This window comes from Rattus rattus, chromosome 4 (assembly GCF_011064425.1).
Source record: "Rattus rattus isolate New Zealand chromosome 4, Rrattus_CSIRO_v1, whole genome shotgun sequence".
Taxonomy (NCBI): Eukaryota; Metazoa; Chordata; class Mammalia; order Rodentia; family Muridae; genus Rattus; species Rattus rattus.
In genome coordinates, this window is record NC_046157.1 from 25,534,348 (window position 1) to 25,552,024 (window position 17,677).

The 17,677-nt window shown below is 38.5% G+C and overlaps 2 protein-coding genes across 2 annotated transcripts in view; both read left to right on the forward strand.

Annotated features, from left to right (window-relative positions):
* The window catches only part of Lsamp (limbic system associated membrane protein), a 2,154,604-nt gene that overhangs the window by 584,647 nt on the left and 1,552,280 nt on the right, over positions 1–17,677 (forward strand). The window lies entirely within an intron of this gene.
* On the forward strand, positions 1,582–2,157 carry LOC116897708 (60S ribosomal protein L9-like). Its single transcript, XM_032899162.1, has one exon. The coding sequence runs from the start codon at positions 1,582–1,584 to the stop codon at positions 2,155–2,157; it is 576 nt and encodes a 191-aa protein (XP_032755053.1).

Here is a 17,677-nt window from a genome sequence, read left to right on the forward strand (position 1 = left end):
AGTGACATAGCCAATTTTGAAGGCCTCCTGCTGTGATGCTAGCATCAAAGAACATGGGACTGCAGAGTGTACCCTGTAGACAGCGAGTCGCTACCTGGCTTCTGTTTGACTTTGTGTATCATGGCAGAAAGGGAGAAAGGTACATGGACTCTAGTATTGTAAAGGGGAACTGATACATAGGCATATGTAATTGAGACCAGTTATTGAGAAAACATAATACAATGTTGTTTTTCCCTTGACAACATAAAAAAATGATTAAAGGGAAATTCTCTAAACATTAATGATATTTATATAGAATAACCAAACCATAATAAACTACACAAATATCCAAGGACTGGGACAAGGGGAATGTTTTTTGAAGGCAAAACTCAAGGTGAACTAAAACACTATAGAGCTGTAGTCCTTGTTTACAGCATGATTGGTCTCAGTCCAGGGTTGAGGGACATTGGTAGCATACGTCCATGAGAAAAACCTTTAGCATAAAACTATGGTAACCAATGTGATATCTGGGGACTCATGAGCTCTCCTGTGACGGTGTTTATAAGTCAACCACGCACCGTGGTCCTCTGTTTATAACCACCTTGATTTTTCTGTATATAACTATTGTATATAGTTATAAAAAAAACAAAGATTTATATTTTAAATAATACTTTGTCATTGTTAAATTAACATTTATTATTTTATAGATTTGATGTAAGCAATTCCATTTTTGTTCTAATAGGTTTTATACGTTTTTTCTATCATGAGAGAAAAATTGACATATTTTTTGAAAGATAACTAAATATACATTCCTTAGAAACAGAGGCAAAGCCCTTCTTCAGGCCACAGAGGAGTAACCGCTCTTTCCTTTCTTTAGCAAATTCTTATAGCATTTACCCTGTTCCCTGTGCACCCGTTGGTACCAGCATTTTGAAAACTCCACAATTATTATACTATGCTAAGATTGTGAGGGTTTTCATCACTCATTTCTTCCATTATGTTCAATGTTTTATGGAATTGGGTTCATTTTGTCAAATATTCATTGTATCAGAACAGTCTGAATGCACTTTGCCTACATATGGTCTCTAGAAAAGCATCTCATTAGAATAATACGAAAACTCACATATGTTCCCCCTTCATATTTTCATTTTCCTCAAATATATTTTAATATCTTTATTGTTCATGTTACATCCACTTTACAAATTCAGAAAGTCTGGGAAATCAAACTAAAAAGGAAGAACACCAGAAAGAAACCTTATTAATGAGTTTTAAGAATTGTTAATATTTTACTTATTCTCCATCTTTCAAAATATACCTATGGGGAGGAGGGGGAAACCAGCAGGGAAAATGGCTCAATAATTCAAGTCTTTCTGAATATCTGGTGCCTATGAGAACCTGAATTTCTTGCCTAGAAAGGACAGAAATGCCAGGTGGCTATGGGAAGCCACCAGAAATTCCACTACTCGGAAGTCAGAGTTCCCAAAATAAGCAGGTTGACTAAAGTAGTCATATGAGCAATTTCTGGCTTTAGCTAAAAGAGTGCGTCAGTGACAAAGGATTAAGAAATACTCGAACCGTCTCTTTGCCCCATCTACTGCGAGAATGAAGACCATTCTCAGCAATCAGACTGTTGACGTTCCAGAAAATGTCGACACTCAGAAGGGGCGCACAGCCATTGTGAAGGGCCCCAGGGGAACTCTGCAGAGGGACTTCAATCACATCAGTGTGGAGCTCAGTCTTTTTGGAAAGAAAAAGAAAAGGCTCCATGTTGAGAAACTGTGGGGTAACAGAAAGGAACTGGCCATTGTCAGAACCATCTGCAGTCGTGTTCAGAACTTGGTCAAGGGTGTGACACTGGGCTTCCGTTACAAGAGGAGGTCTGTGGATGCTCACTTCCCTATCAAAGTCGTTGTTCAGGAGAATGGGTCTTTGGTTGAAATCCGAAATTTCTTGTGTGAAAAATACATCCGGAGGATTCGGATGAGGACGGGTGTTGCTTGTTTTGTCTCTCCAGCCCAGAAGGATGAATCAGTCCTTGAAGGAAATGATATTGAATTTGTTTCAAATTCAGCGGCTCTGATTCAGCGAGCCACAACAGTTAAAAACAAGGATATCAGGAAGTTTTTGGATGGCATCTATGCGTCTGAGAAGGGAACCGTGCAGCAGGCTGATGAGTGAGACTTCAGTTTCCTAGTCTGAGAAAAAAGATCCTGATCACAAGTACAATTTGGGCTCTCTGGGAACAATAAAAGATTATATATTGAAAAAAAAAAGAAATACTCCAACCAATCTTGGGCCTCAACACACACGCCACACTCATTTGTATGCATATGCCTAAACTGACACATACCACATATACATCTAGTGAAAAAGAAAAATTGGTATCTATGAGCATGAAGTTTTACTATGTCCTTGTAAATGAGATCTTCTGTTGCCTTCTTTCACAACTTAAGTAAAATACTTTATTTAAAAACATAGCAAGCTAAAAATATGTGTCATTTATAAAATATATTTATAGTTAAATTACTGCAGTGAAGAGATTTGTATATATTTCAGGTTGACATACATCTGAGTGCATATTTTAGTAAGATTATTCTCTTAGAATCTATTTAGAAATAAAGTTTACTTTTAAATTAATTTGACCTACTTAAGGCTACTTATAAAGATTTGTTAAAACTTGTGGGTGGACTTGGTTTATTTTTTTTTTTTTTGAAAAATCATCGAGAAATGAACTTAAAGTCTAACTCCCCACCTACAGTAGCCAGCTGCTTTTTAATATTTACCTTCCCATACATTTATGCATGCAAACCATACATGTGTGAATACCCAGAGAAACCAGAAGATATCCTCAAGAGTTATCATTTCAGACAGTTGTGAACTGACTACCATGGTATAGATATTCCAGAGCAAGCGTCCTCTGGAAGAGAAGGAAAGACCGACACTTAACTGTCAAACCATCTCTTCAGCTCCAACCTGTTTGTTGTTATTTTTAATAAAGAATTTTATATAACTTTAGGGTACATTTATAGTTCTCCTGAAACATAGAACATGTTTCAATCGTAATGTATTGAATGACTAAACTACATTCTAGTTTTAAAATATCAATCCTCTAGATGCCATTGCTGGAGTTAACTACAGACATGATATTTACATAGTACAGTGTTCACCCTAGAAAATAAGTCACTTAGAGCAAGTGTGGGTGTGAAATTTACTTTTATGTTCCTGGTAGCAAAAACAGAAGTTTCTCTTTTTATTAACAGGTAAAAACAGCACAGAAGAGACTGTGCTAGCGATGACACGTGCTAAAATAAATTCACTTTGTGCAGTCTTAAGACAAGTGTATTTAATAGCAAATAGAACTTGTGCTCAATGAAGTGAGGACAAATCTAAAACCTTATTGTTTTAGTTTTGAATATTTTACATCTGCCCTGCCTAATTTGTCAGACTATTAAAATAGACTTGTGTGTGGGCATTAAGTTATGTGTGTTAGAAAGGATAACATCACTGTGCTTGATAGAAAGACCCAATTTCTAATATTTTTATGGTCAAGTTAGCAAAACTTTGTATGATTTCGCAATCTTCACTGAACCCATGGAGCATCTCCAAAGAGTTTCACAGGTGAGAAAACCGAGACTTATCTCCCCTGGGAGAAATCTGCCAATGGGGTTTTGCTTTTGTCACTGGGCCTGTGATAAAGAATTTTCTGAAACTCAAACCTAAGAAGAAAAGTTTTAATCCATTCTAAACACAAACAAACAGAGAAACAGGCAAACAAAAATGAAAAGAGAACCATTAAAATATTTTCCTCATGGAACTGTCCAGCCTGTAACCCTTCCCTCGTCTCCTGTTTGTCTGGGTTCCATCTAGAAAGGTCAAGCAAACTGCAAGGCACGCATCTCATTCTGAGTCAGGTCAGCGATCCTGTTATGATTCCCACATGGCAAACGACAAGTGATGTAAACTTCTGTATTAGTCCAGAAATTAAGGACTTGATGCCGAGAGTTCTGTGATGTTCATTGTTCATACTTGCTTAAATATCTTGACTTTCAATGCTGATTTCATCTAATCAGAGGCACAACTCATATCTTTTTTGTTCGGTTTTGTTGTCATTTTTGATAGTACACATCTCTATGTTTAGATAACCTATAACTTATACATACAATCAACTCCTTAATGCACCAGTTTCCGCATGACTTTCTAATTGTTGGTCACTAAGAAGGGAAAGAAGGCATGTGGACTAACCTAAGGTCTTAGGTCGTGACATTTACAAAAGATGATAGATAAAAATTGGAGGATTTACATTTTCTCTTTTCTCTTTTCTATTCTAATATTAACAGTAATACCAAGGTTCAGCATCTAGGTGACTTGTAAAACTAAAATTTCATGAATAGATACATTATGGGAGTCAAATACTCCTGTATTTACTTTTGGCAACAGAGATTTGTAAAAGACATATATATCTTCCCTTGAATGTTTCCATTCTTGTTTTCAATAGTTATTATAATAACTTACACTTAAAAAACACCTACTCTAGTTTAGTTAATCTATAGATTTGATTTTAATAATAATAATAATAATAATAATACAAAAGGCCCAAATGTAGGTTGTTATTTACATATGAACAAACTATAGCAAAGTGACAGACCCAAGGTATTATATACAACAAAAGAATCAGCCAGTATATGAACAAGAGAAGCTAACAAGTGCAGAAAACAGCCTCAAACCCAACTCAACTCTCTCAATGTATGTCAGTCATTGCAGTCAGGGTATGCATCGCTTCTTGAAGACTACTTAAGGAATACATAAAACTGAAAACTAAGGATTCATTAAACTCTTCTATTTCCTACTGATATAATTTATTTGATTATTGGTATATGTCAAGATTTTGTATGTGTCATATAGATACATAATGAGTTGTAGAAGTTTTGCAATGCAATAAGATCAAAGAATCTCGGAAATAGAAGTGGCTTAGAAGCCAAGTAATCCAGATGTGAGTCTTTTTTTTTAATTTTTTTTATCTTTATTAACTTGAGAATTTCTTATTTACATTTTGATTGTTATCCCCTTCCAGGTTTCTGAACCAACATCCCCCTAACCCTCCTCCTCTCCTTCTATATGGTGTTCTCCTCCCCATCCTCCCCCCATTACCACCCTCCCCCCAACAATCACGTTCACTAGGTGTTCAGTCTTGGCAGGACCAAGGGCTTCCCCTTCCCCTGGTGCTCTTACTAGGCTATTCATTGCTACCTATGAGGTTGGAGCCCAGGGTCAGTCCATGTATAGTCTTTCAGTAAGATAAGATGGATGAAGCAAAGAAGTGCAGGCCGACAGGAACAGGATGTAGATCTCTTCTGAGAGACACAGCCAGAATACAGCAAATACGTAGGCGAATGCCAGCAGCAAACCACTGAACTGAGAATGGGACCCCCGTTGAAGGAATCAGAGAAAGGACTGGAAGAGCTTTGAAGGGGCTCGAGACCCCATATGAACAACAATGCCAAGCAACCAGATGTGAATCTTAATTGGCAACGAAAGCGCTATTGCTGGCCGCATTTTTGCCAATTTTCTTTTGAATATCCTTGACAGTCAGAAAACTCACTAGCTATTAGAAATGCCATTCTACTTGTTAAAATAAACTTACACTGGGGTCAAAATTTCTGATTTGAAACTTCTGCCCAGTGCTTTAAAGAGTCCACTTAAAATAACTCAACGTTTTCCATTGAAGGCAAAGCTTTGAGACGGCCTGATTAATCTGCCATTATTTCCTCAAGATGCTTGCCTTCTTCTGATCAATTAACTCAACCATTACCCAATTGACAATGTTCATGGCTTCTTCACCATCACAGACAATTCATTTGATGTAAAATTGGCTAACATTTTAAAATGCAGGTAGAGGTAAAATATCTTCCTTTCTCTCCAATGAATAACACGGAAATAGATCTGTGACCACTCAGGTCAAGGCACTGCATTAATATAAGTTTGAGGGTACAGGGGCAGCCTTGACAGTATCCACACATGGTTGATTCATAATGAGGCTTGTAGTCAACTATAATAGTTAACTGAGATCTGGCACTGTTAAACTTCACCTGCCAATTAGTACTTGTGGAGAAGTGACTGACTAACATGAAATTTATCTTTGCACACAAAGGATTTCTTCCATTTATTTTGTCTTTTTTTATATCATATCATTTACCAAGGGCACTTATTTTTTATTTTGGAAAATGTGTTGATTATACTGCTAGAAAGAACTAGATGAATATGTAAGTAGGTCAGTATACATACATAGAAAGAGAGATATATGCTTTACACATTTATTATATCACAAGCATTGCTTCCTATAGCCATCTTCTCCCGTTCTTCTATAGATTAGAGAAGTTACAGGAATTAGCAGTAAATCAGATCTTTTCGTAAGGGAAAGCAGACATACTAATATTCCATGGCATTTTAAGCCCCTAACTGCATCCTTCCATCATAGCTGCTTCTTGACATAATGTTCCTTTGAAACGAGCTTCTCACCTGCTGTGATGATTGTTCAGCGCTGATATGGGACGCGCATTTCCAAAATGGTGTACTATCATTTTTATTAGCTATTCTTTTAAATAGTCTCACTAAGTACTTCAGGATCAGATTTGTAAAAGTCTTTTGGCTGTCATCCTTCCAGTCAAAACATTCTGTTGAGCCATTAGCTCAAGTTTGATCTTGCATTTGTGAGAGGACAAAGTGCCCAGCTCTCCACATCAGCCTTATTGAAAACGAGGAGGTGGCAACGAAAGGCGCGGTATTAATGAGCCATAGACACAGGTCAGGCTAGAACTTCAGTTAAGAAGTGTTTTGATGAGTGCACTTAGTACTATGCTCTCTCTCCTCCTCCACTGTTTTCTTCTAACACGTGTGCTCTCTTGTCCCTTAATACTATTTCAGATCATCTCTTCAAATGCACAAGCTATGCTCTCCAAATTACATACCACTCTTTCCAGGTTCCCAATGCATGACATTTTATCAAAAGTGGTTTATTAATTGCAAAGATGGGAGGAATACAATTTGAATTGGTTGACAGGTGAGCTAACTTTGCATTAGGATTCAAGCCCCTGCATAATTCTCCCGAACTTATTTGTTATTGCTCCGGGGACGCTTACTCTGAAATCCAGCTTTCTGGATTAGTGCCCCGTGCACGGAGATTCCACTCTCCCCTGACCCTCTTGGCAGCATCAGACACCACCCTTGCTCTGCTTGGCTCGGGTGAAGTCAAACTTCACAGGCTGCTTCGAACGTTCTAAATGCTGCTCGATGCTTTCTTCCTTAATCAAGCTGAGCATCGCCGCTCCCCCCCCAGTCACCCTCTGCACTTAATTGACCAATAGAGCTAGACATATGGAGAGTCGAATCACAAACGCAAATCAGCAGTTGTCAGAAGAGATTAATTCAAACAGGAGGTAGCAAAACACTTGTTTCCCCCCCTCCTCATTCTGTGCTCATTTTCGGGAGTCTGATGAGAGGAATGATTATTAATAACTCCAGCTGTGCCCTCAGGCAGATGCCAAGAACTTCAGTGAACCACTTTCTACGTCCCCAGCTCCCTTAAGTCTTTCTTCTGGAGATAGCTTCTGGCCCTTTGGTTAACCAGGTGGCACTGGGGTGAGCCTGGCACGTTGATAGCTGTGAGTCAACTCTAATCTGCAGAATTCTCTGCGATATGAACCAACCTGAGAGATTTTCCATCCCTACTTCCCACTCAACCAGAAAGGAAGATGCGCAAATCCCTATTTGACATCTAATTTCTCCGGGGTGTGCTTTCCAACTTGGTAGTTGTTCTGTCAATATCTATTCAGTCCTCTCGTTTATTTATTTAGTTTTCTTGTTTCTCTTTATGTCTCAGCACTTTTCTAGGCTCAGTGCAAAAAACAGAGAAACTTAATGTATAGTCATTGTCCCCAAGATCATGGAAAAAAGAATGCAAACAAACAAGTACTAGATAACTAATGTGTCAGACATTGGATTAAGCATTCAAAACTTAGTGGTTCGGGTCAATTGCCTTGCCATTCCTTCATGAAGAAGTGTTTCCATGCGACTGAAAACACTATTAGATCTGACCCAAAGGGAAAGGAAAAGAACATGTTGGTTCATATGCCAGAAAAGAATCACATTTCATTTTCAGTCGATGTTGGAGCTAGGGGGTCCTGAAGACCCCCGATCTCTGCATTCTGGCTACCACTTACATATGTACAATGTCCATATGTTCCTAAAGCTACCAACCTGTCACCAGCCTGTCAGCGAATCTAGAGAACTGCTCTCAGCCATTGCTAACGGTGTCCTAGGCCGAACTCCTGCTCACCTAACACTGAGAACTTAGAGTCTAGACCTACTGTCTGAGATATTGCCCACACTAGGAGTCAAAAGTTGATCAGGGTTTAAAACTAGCTTCCAACAGAATCTGTCATTTTGGGGCCAAGTGATTCCATTCCGTACTGTTGTTGCTGGTTTTTGTTTGTTTGTTTATGTGTATGTATGGTTTCGGTATCACCTATAAGAAAAGGAAGGCTCTATTGAATATGAAATGGGCTGAATGTTGTAAGTTCTAAGGGTGATGTCACAAATTTAGTACTTACATTTTATATCCAGTTAATAGGCTGTTTTGCATCATTAACTAAACTAAATATCTTTTACATACCACCCAACTCAACAATTGTATTTTCCCCACAAATTTTATTATTTTTATCTGATCTTTATGTTTTTTCTTTCAACAATGTCTAAATTTACTTATTAGCAGTAAGTTCTCAATTATTAGTGTGTGTTTTGTGTATGAATGTGTGTGCACATGTGTATGCATGTGTATGAACATGTGTATGCATGTGTATGCACATGTGTATGCATGTGTGTGCACATGTATATGTAGGACCACTTTCCAGAGTGTGGAGCCGTGACACTCAGATGTCAATGACATGTGTCGTCTATTGTCCTTTTTCACCTAAATTTTTAAGACCAGATCCCTCAACAAACCTAGATCTCATCACTTCTGCTAGACTGTCTACCTAACAAAGACCTCAGTCCCCATATCTACCTCTTTCTGTGCCAAAGTATGAGGTTAGAAGTATACCACCACACTTGGCTTTTGTGTGAATACTGGTCTCCAAGTTCAAGTCCTCATGATTTTACAGTGAATATGCATGGAGTTTTCTCACCAGCTCCACACCTTCCATAATAGAACATTATAGGTTTGAAGGAATAACTGGAAACCCTTGAACCAAGATAACATCCTCGTATGCTTCTGTCACACCCTTCCCTAGACCAGGATTTCCATTTCATTGCCAAGACATGACCGTAGTGAACACCACAGCATGCTGTAAAGGCATGGAACCCTCAGTGGCATGGCTTGGTTGGAGGATGAAAGAGGAAACTACCAGTCAAAGTTCCAAGCCAGTGTCAGGGATAATGTGCTGAGAATGAGGGTTTTAAACAGGCAGTGTAGAAGGGACTGGACAGTCCATCCAATCAGCACGCTTTCTCAGCTGAGCTTCTAATGCGAGGTAGCCAAGGCAGCCATAAGGGAAAACACAAAAGCAAAATAGAGAGCAAACTATACGGAGAGAAGACTGGAGGCAAAGACACCCACTTGTGAGAAGGAGACAAAAGGAAGTGTTTGGCAGTACAAGAATCTCTATGACAGACATTGGTGAAGAACGGGTTGGCTTTGCTCAGTGAGATGTTTTTATTAGAGTCTCTGCTTTATGGTTGAAAGATCAATTTCTAACGTGACAACCAAGCAAGAGGCTCGTGCGCTGGACCTGGTGGAGACAAGCTGTGATTTGTCTAGTGACTGGTAGGTAAGGATTATAATTTAGTTGCTGGGTGTTGTGGATTTATTACTGACTGAATGAGGGCTCTGTGGGACCATGGGACAAGTGGGATGCACAGGCTAAATGGAATAAGTCTTCTCTACAAATGTGATTTATATCATATATATATATCTCATCTCCAGAAAGTATGTAGTATTAATAAAAATAACTGAGTTAGGAGGGATTTTACAAGTTACCCATGAACACAATTCAGTCAACATGTGACTCTGCTTAGCCGTATAACCTTAGTTTCAGGATTTACACTTTGCCATTAAAAATCTTTAAAGTAAGGTCTTACACTGCCCCTTTCTAAAACTACGCTAGATGTTTGGTAATGGGAATTGTTTGTGTGGAAATTATCCTGAGAGCACACACTTTATACCCTGCCCATCCTGCCTTGTGTGCTGTCCTAGGCATTGACATCTAGTTTCTTGTTGAAAACACAAGTTTCCTGGCTATTAGATTTAGAGTCACTGAAAGCCCAAGAATATGATTTCCACTCAAGCACTTAGGGGGATGTTTCTACCTACCAGTCCTTGGGAACCAGTAGTGGAGAGCATCGATTTCCCCCAAACTAATACAATTGCAGCCACATCTGTAATTTCAAATTTTCTAGTCACCAGATTAAAACAAATAAAAAGAAATGGACGGGATTGATTTCAATAATGTGTTTGACCTGTGAAATCTAAAATGTCATTTAAACAAATACAGGTGTAGGTGACATATTAAGATGTTTAGCAGTCTGATTTATACAATACCTGAGGGAATCCAGTGTGTAGATCAGATTCACAGCACGGGTTATCTGAAAGCAGGCTATACTCAGAGTGTTCAGACGCATATGGTCAGTGACAATCAAACCAGGGAATATAGGCGCTCAGAAATGCTTTTTGCTGTTTTGTTTGTTTAATACAAGCTACAGGAGTGAAAAGAAATGGCCACATTATTTCTCGTATGACACATAATGTTTCTGATTTGTGAACTGACGAAAATTAATGGCCTCAAAACTCACATTCAATGTTATATGTTTTTAATATTTGATCTTGTAGCTCTTGATTATATACCAAATGAGATCATTACTTTAAAATGTGTTTTCTCTCAATTATGGGATATTTACTTCTCCTCTGTCACTGAAAGGGTGATTTATTCTTGGGAAATACATATCAAGAACAAATGTTCTTTCAAAGTCTGTAGAAACCGCTCCAAAATGGGCTCTTTGTTGTAATAACAGTAATAACGAAGTTTGTAAGCATTTGTTTTGTATCAGGTACTATTTTGAACTCTTTATATAGTATATAAAATATGTTTATTTTCTGTGACCCCACCATGCCCATATTATTCTCATTTCACAAAGCAGGAAATGGAAATACAAAGGAGCTAATTTTTCAAAGTTCCACAGTTACTAAAATTCTATTAAAATTCATATATTTTTAAAAAGGAGTATTTTTTGATGTAATTATAATTCTCAAAGATTTTAAAGTAGACTTAGTAAGTTGAGTACCATGTTCTGTTTTGTTTCGTTTTTGTGCTGTGTTTTGACAGGCAGCCATTCTCATCAGAAAACACTTTCACCAACTTGAATTCATTTCTCCCTTGTTTCGGGCTACTCTGTAAAGTATTGGCATGGCTTTGGGAATTCCCGTATTTTATGTGTGGGATTTGTTGGTCAAAAAAGAGAAACAACCCTTTTGAAGAACAACAACCTCCTTCCTTGGGTCTTTATCTGAGACCAAGGATTCTTCTGATCAAGTTTCTGAGGCTACGCCAGTGCACAGGGAGTTGTATAGCCCAAACAATTTGAAAGGCGTTTGACTTTGCATCGCCACCGCCATTAAGTGTCAGGTAAATGGAGATGAATGGAATCGTAACAAAAGCGCGGACCCAATCTGACGCTGTGGGGAAGTTGAGCTTGTGAGCGCCTGCCAGGGGAAGGACTGTGTCAGGCAGTAGAGGAGTGGGAAGCAGCTGTCTGGTAGAGCTGCACAGGTGGAGGGGCACTCATTAGGTTCCCATAGGCTCCATCATTAAGCCTCTGGCAGATGTTCTCGAATGTGACTAGTACAGTCACAGGGGAAGGGAGGAAACTCAGCTAACATTCAGAAGAGCACTGGTGAGACGCTGCTGGGCACAACATTGGAGCGTTGCATCTCCTCGCCCGAGTGGCACCTGCTTGTCTCCTCAGCTCATGCAGTCTCTGTTGAATTCTTCCTTGGCAGCCTCCCTATATCTCAGAGGCTCCCCCGTTGTGCTCCTTTGGAATTGGACTGAGTTACTTAAATAGAAACTTCTACATAAACAGAGGAAGCATCAACAAAACCTTTCTCGCATGGGGAGTACAGTACAGTTCTGGGTCCACAATCCTAGGAGAGCCTCGATAATATTAACCCAGCTCCAGAAAAAACTTGAAGAAATATCTGTTTGAGGGATGTGTACATAGGCTGGTAGCATAAGGCCCCGAAAAGATTTTGAAAATTATATTTGATACTCTGGGATTTTCAAAACCTATACTATACAGATAAGGCCATATAAAATATGTTGTTGCAAAGTGCTTATATGATCTTAGATCTACTGTGGGTCTTTTTTGTTATTGCTTTTTTTCTCATTAAAAATAATCTGCATCACAAATGTCATACACTAGAAATATAGAAGGATATTTTTTGCTCATACTGGTGAGGAAATAGTTGCAAGCCAATATGGCGGCCCATCATAAATGACAGATAACTACTAATTTGGTACAGAGATGGGCTGACACAAAGCAAGAAATGTTATCATCAAATATTTGAATCATCTGTGAGTTCTGTGTCTACCCATTTGGGTCTTGGTCTCCTGGCTTCTTTTGACATGACAAGGCGAAGCTTAATAGTTAAGGTTTTGTTCGAGAACAATCCTTCCGTGAATCTAAATATCTCTAAGACATTCTATTTTCTTGTTGTTGTTGTTGTTGTTCTATTTCCTTTGAGAAATTTCGACGGATTCTTAGATATGAATCACTTACAATTGTAGGAACCACAAGAAGCGATTGCTAAGGAGATGGACCCTGAGCTGTGTGAGCTCAAATCCTATGGGCGACCTATTTGTTATCTTCTTAACAAACCTAATGGGGAACCCTGCCGTACTATACAGATGATGAAAATTCATCTGTGACGAAGGTCATTTGCTCAGTGTTAGTGATTTTGTGGGTAGAGTCCAGATATTCTGGAAGCAGATCTTACCTGGTCAATGTTGTTCTGACACAGCGCTAAGTAACCAGGGATTTGTTAAGTAGATCAAGCTTGCCTTGAGCTCACAGCCCTCTTCCCCTCTGCTTCCTGAATGCTTGCATCAGAGCAGCTTATCACTACTCTAGGTTCAAGGCCCTCCCCTGGAAGATTGGTTATAACACACACACAAACATTTCCTAGAATGAGTCTGGCCTCTAAAAGAGAGCCGTCTTCTCTCTGGCCGTGTTGGTTTCTGTACTAAATTTAGGACTTTGGCTTCCACATCTTAGAGCCTAAAGCATAAAACTAATCTTTCTTATTTTGTCCTTATTAAACACTCCAAATCCAGTTTATTAAATTTCAATCATTTTTTGTTTCCCTAGTTCCTTTTAACAGATGTTACAAAGGAGTCTTAGCACTCTTCTGAAGTTTGTAAATACCATGAGCTGGATTCTTGCTAGAGGTGGTCAGTAAATCGTCTGTATATCACACTAGTTTTATTCCCACTCGTCAGCATTATTTCCCCTGTGAATTTTACACAAATGTATCCTTAGATGACAGGCACACCTATAAAACTCAAACTCTTTGGAATGTCTCCATACTTTCTTCTTGAACAGACTGTTAAATATTCATCTCTTTGAAGAGTACTCAAACTCCTAGCCACTACAAGGCAAAATTTCCCATAACCCAAAGAATTTACTGAGGAAGGATCTTACTAGAAGAGTGTCCAGTTGGAGTTAAAGATAAAAAGTCAATTTTTCTGTCTAGTGGTTTGTTAGCTATATAAAAACAGGCACTGACATCCTGACTGGTAACTTCTTGGGTGTTTTGACCCTTTCTGGGAATACCAGAGAGCATTGCATAGCTTTCTTCCAATCAGATTTGTCATACCTTACTTGAGCTGTCCTTTTAAATGTCCTGGATCTAATTTCTAAAGCAGATAGTTTATCCTTGTCCATGCATCTGCACTCCAAACATCTAACAAATTACTGTGTCAGGAGTGGGAATCTCCTGTAAAGTCAATAAAAATGTCATATAATCAAGAGCTTCTCGGAAAACGGAAGGTATCAGATACAATCAAATCATTATTAAAAGGGCAGTTGTCTGCGTTTTTATTTTGAGACAGAAATTCATATCAGAGTTTTATGTGCATGCTATTTTAAAGATGAGACAAACCTATCAGTAGAATCAGCCATAAATACCACATAATCCCATGTTACACAAGCGTTCTTTATGTTAATTTCTCGTAATGATTCAGATTGGAAAACATCCCCGTTTTCAAGTGACCAGAATATTTCATTCATTATTTAGGGTTTAATGTTCCAGCTTCATTTGAATTTGGAACATGGCTTCCAGAGGAGTACTTATAAATGTTAGTGAGATCAGCTATCTCCATGGAGAGGAAGAAGCCTCTTTGTCCTAAGGAGACACAAAAGACTCAACTCTGGCAGCAAGTATGGCTCTATGAGCAGAACACTTCTATTTCTCATGCCACAATCCCATGTTTTCTACCTTCGTAGGCCTGAAAAATGCCCTCTAATATTTGTAATATAGTATAAGATGTGATACTATGGTGTCTTAAAGAAAGTCATATTTGCTTTTCTAATACATTGATTTCTCCGTCTACATAGTCAGTATGATAACCAGGCAGAGATGTGTAACTTACATTAGTGGAAATTAAACCCCACGAGCCAGTTCTTCAGTCATACTAGCTATATCCTCAAGTTCCTTGGAGTATTTTTGAGTCCTTGATATGGGAAGAAAACCAGTGCATTCTCAAAAGCTGCTTCCAATCTTTTACTCCCCACCTGGACTTGGTATACTATCCCTTCTAAAACCTTTTTCTGGTACTTATACAATATAGTTTATGAAAATACACAAGGCCACAAGACAGTGAAATTCTCATTTGTAGGTATTTATACTAAACCTGGGATTTCTTTTACCGAAGTATTTATTCACAGGCTGAGAACACAATTGGGCATGGCATCATTAATCCTTTTCTTTATTTAGTTTGCTTTGGGTTGTTTTTTTGTTTTGGTGCTTTTTTTCCAGAGTCTCCATATATGGCCCTTGCTGCTCTGTTATTCAGAATGTAACACAGGCCATTCTCAACCTCATAGCATTTTTCCAATCCCAGCATCCTAAATAAGACTGCAGATGTATACTACCATACCCCAAAGTGTCAGTCACTTTAGACCATTGCATAAAAGTATTCAAAACTCAATGCAGACCTCTTATTCTGAGAAGCTTGTGGTTTTGCTGTAGATCGTTACCCATGTGGTTGTTTCATGTCTTCTCATAAACATGTGGGTTATAAGAGAGCCATGCGCTTACACAATGCTAGATGAGGAACACAGTGTTTCCTGAACAATGGGTCATAGTTTACTTACAGTTGGTAAAAACAATATTTTATTTTTCTAGGAGAACACAAGAAGTTAAGTAACACCAGAAACACCACAGTATCTCACTATAAAGATGATACTTTTCCTTTTTTCTAAGTTTATAAGTAGGAAGATAAGGCATCTCTTGATAATTGTTATAGCAAGAAAGTATGAAAGCATTTTAAAGACAGAGTACAGGTCATAAGCTATGACATTCATCTAGGCACATCTCAGGAAAGCTTTACTGAAAAGGTGTCACACATCTAATCCGGATTCCTGTGCTCTTCCTCTGGCTTATTGTTGGCATGAATAGATTAGGCACTTGTGAAAATTAAACTGTGCCAGGTCATTTTATTTACTAGATAACAGATGGTCACATCTCATTACACTGTAATTTGGTCACCACTTAGAAAGGCGTTAAAATGAGGATCGAGTAAAGGTATTCCATCCCACCGTGTACAGGTTTGCATAGCACCTAAGAGTCTTATTTGTTCGTGTTGGGATCATGTATATCAAGGAGACATGCAAATGAAGAGAGAAGAAAAGGCTTTAAGTTGTAGCACATGTTAGCTTTGTCTTCGAACATGATTCACATGTTCAGAAAGGATATTTTTTAGATGGAAAGAGGTAAAGAATTTCAATTTAGATTACTTCTTTTTGTCTGGATGAGTGTTTTTTTCTGCATTCTTGATGTCCACCAAGGTCTGAAGAGACAACAAATAGTCTGGAAAGTGGTATTTTTATTGTTCAAAGATGTGCGTGGCTTTAACACTCTCCAGTCAACAAGGAAAACATATTTTATGGGTGGCAGCCCCCAGTTCCAATCTCATTGCTTGTAAGGCTTGAGCCAAGATAACAAGATGATTGCTGTGAGTCAGAGGCTAGCCTGAGCTACACTCACAGTGACTTCTAGACTACTCTGACATACTTAAGAGATAAGATGTTTCCTTAAAATACTACAATATTTAAAAGTCCACCAAGTATTGTAGAATTTCTTTCTTGTCATATTCACAGATATTTTACATAATACAAACACCATGTATCAGGTAAAAACATTCCTACAAAGAGAGGCAGAGTTTTCTGAATTTCTTTTAGACCTGCTATCTGCGTTGTCTTTGGTTTTTCGGCATATGGACTTCAATTAATTTGCATGGTGATTAAACTCATTTAGACAATGCCCTGCTTAACAGGGGATGAGACAGCTTTACACCAAATACTTCATTAGACTACCTGTGCTAAGGACTTGCCTCCAGACAGCAAGGCTATATCCACATCACCATATCAAAGGTGTTGTACTTCCTCCCTTCCCCCAAGAACTTAGCCAGCTAGAAAACTGACATTGAACTCCCAAATAACTCTTCTCTCCCGAGTCCATGTTCTTTTTCTGTATTAAATGGCTGTTCACTGGTTCTTCATGTGATATCTGTCTCTATCTTTCACAGCAACCAATAAGCATTTCAAGCTAGTTACAGCGTGAAAGTTTCAGTAGCAAGGGTAAAAAGATGAATATGACAGACCTTGCCCACTGTCAAAGAAACAATAGAAATATCAGACGAAGGGAATTAATTTATTAAAGGCTTTCCCAAGAAGAGGCAATTAACTGTAACAGAGTTATTGGTAAAAGGTTTTTGGAAGCATACATTCTTATATTTTATTTCACTCATAGTAAATCATATTGAATTCTAATCAGGTACCCAATATTTTACCTGTATCATTCAATCTCACCGGATCACTGTAGTTTCTCCCCACCACCCTCTCTGAAACTGAAGCAGAGATAATCATTTTGCCTGGAGGTTGCTCGATGTCAGATGATAAAGCTTAGCATTGAAGTGAGCCTGATTTGGGTATATTTTTAATCACCATGTTAACACAGCTTTGTTGGCACTGAAATGTTAAAATTGTTTTGACAGGTGACCAGGGAGGCCCTGGGCAATCAGGATGATGTAGAATCACAAGTTATGGCACAAAGATGCTGTTTCCACATTGTTTTGAAATTCCCTGTTTCTGGCCACTGGTTCACCGCTCTGATAGGATGGAGGGCCCGGATGCTACCAAAGGAAGGGTTGTGAAAACTCTGCTGAGGAAATGAAAGTGAGCAAGGGCCAAGGACAAAGCCTGGGGAGCGTTGACATTTGCCTGGCAGATGGCACTTGCTGAAGGTGACACCTATAAAAAAAATGCCCCTTTTGTATCTTTCCTAGAATAGTAATGGAAAATAATTAAAATACGGGTAATGAAACAAATAGTAACTGGGAAGGATTGTGCCTATCAAATATTTATTGAAGAG